We start from the raw sequence: 1,848 nt of genomic DNA, 5'->3' as shown, positions 1-1,848 counted from the left end.
TGCATCACAATGAAATAATAAACTAGAAAACTAAAGCTAACTTTTTCGTTACGGCCACATATGGGCAACATACTGTATTTGTTCCACTTCTTCCCACATACTAAAATCACGCAACTGATCACCAGAGTTCATCTCTTTACTTTCTAAACATTGAACATCCCATAACAAATCAAAAAGGTAGAAAGCGGTCAGGGCGCTGATTAGGATTACATACCCTACGCTTAGGTAACCTGCAGATGTCTGGAGAAGTACAGCTCCTTGCAGTTCTCCATCGGCTAGATCGCAAGGTTGTGCAAAACAAAGATTTAACCCGTTATCTGAAGGTGCAATCAATACGCCAAAAACGAGCTACAATTTCTTGGGGGTAATTAAAAGACATTGCGGTCAATTTGTTAAAATGAGAACACACGGATGTTGTTGACAATAGCAACCAATCAGAATTCTTGTTTTCTTTCACCTGCAAATAAAAAAGGCGATACATAACCGGTTGCTACTGGCAACAGTCTCCGCTTGTTCTTTAGATTTAATGGCTTAGCCTGAGCGGAAGAAGCATTCGTAAACTGCAGGACTCACCTCCTCGTCATGCTGCTGACAGTAGGCTAATCTCTCCGGGTACATGGGCAGGATGGGGAAAGCATTTCCCTGGAAGGGCGACGAGGTGGACGAGGATGAGGTAGTGGCAGCGCTGGACGCTGCGGAGTTGCACGGGGACGCGGTGCCGCTGATACATCCGGGCACCCTGCCCCCTGGTCCAGTGAAGCGCTCGATGAAGTGGTCCTTAGTGAGTCGCACCCTCTGATGCGCCCGCAGGCAGTTGTCGCACAGGTTCTCCTGGCAGTCGAGGCAGTGCGAGCTCGCCCCGTTGCCATCGTCGCAGGAGGAGCAGCGCGGTTCGCTCTGGCTGGGCGGCGCCCGGCGGAGGAGGCTGGAGGACGAGCACGACGCCGAGCGCGGCCTCTGCGGACGCCGGGGGCCGCCCCTGCTCCCGTTGTTTGAAGACTCCTCGGCGGTCCCCACCACGGCATCCAGCAGGTTGCTGAGATGAAGGAAGGTAGAAGAGGGCAGAGCGTCCATGCCGGCCTCAGACATGAGCACCTTGTGGTCACACACGGGGCAGTGCAGCTGCAGGGAGTCGCCAGGGCTCCGGTGGCCCTCCAAGCACTGCCGGCAGAAGGCGTGCAGGCACGGCAAGACGTGCAATCTTCGGGGCGCCGAGCCGAGGTTCCCGCTGCCCCCGGTACTGCTGCTGGAGGTCTGAGAAGAGGATGAGGATGAACTGGAGGAGGAGATGGGGGCAGAGGACACACACATCTCCTTACACAGTGGGCACAGCTGGAAATCTGACTCTGGGAATGAAGCCATTTACAGGAGGAGAGGGGGGCAATGGAGGAAAAGCTTTGGGAAGAATCAGACCATTTACAGCATGCTGCAGATCTCCTCCATTCACCTATGTAAGAGTGAGCACAGCAGGACCTCTTGCACTTTCCAGGCAGCTCACACACCCCTTTCCTCCAGGGCTTGTTTACACTGAATAATTGCAATCGACCTCCCAGGTGTAATCAATAACCCTGGTTTTCCTGGTGTCAGCATTTCAGGCCGGACACTCCATGCACATACAGTCTTTCTGGAGCCAGGTATGTACTAAACCAAAGCAGGAGCGCACATCAACGATCAGGAGCCACACTGAGCCAACTTTCAAATCCCACGATGAGCATGCCGGACAGATCCCCGAACAGCATGCCGGACACACCCCCCTCTCTCTCCGCGGGTCACACCATGCACACTGCCGCCTCCAGCTTCAATTATTCATCTGCGTCCTCCGGCATCAGATCAGCTTTCCGCTGTCAC

General features: G+C 54.1%; 1 protein-coding gene across 1 annotated transcript in view; it reads right to left on the bottom strand.

The window, feature by feature from the left end:
- TRIM71 (tripartite motif containing 71) overlaps window positions 1-1,406 on the bottom strand; it is a 77,299-nt gene extending 75,893 nt beyond the window's left edge. The window contains exon 1 of the mRNA XM_018566964.1: window positions 574-1,406. Within this exon, the coding sequence (XP_018422466.1) occupies window positions 574-1,362 (789 nt within the window). The 5' untranslated portion in view covers window positions 1,363-1,406. The remainder of the gene's footprint in view (window positions 1-573) is intronic.
- Between the last annotated feature and the right edge of the window lie 442 nt (window positions 1,407-1,848).

This window comes from Nanorana parkeri, unplaced genomic scaffold, assembly GCF_000935625.1.
Source record: "Nanorana parkeri isolate BGI_ZX_2015 unplaced genomic scaffold, ASM93562v1 scaffold993, whole genome shotgun sequence".
In the NCBI taxonomy this organism is placed as follows: domain Eukaryota; kingdom Metazoa; phylum Chordata; class Amphibia; order Anura; family Dicroglossidae; genus Nanorana; species Nanorana parkeri.
This window is presented reverse-complemented; position numbering and strand designations above follow the sequence as displayed.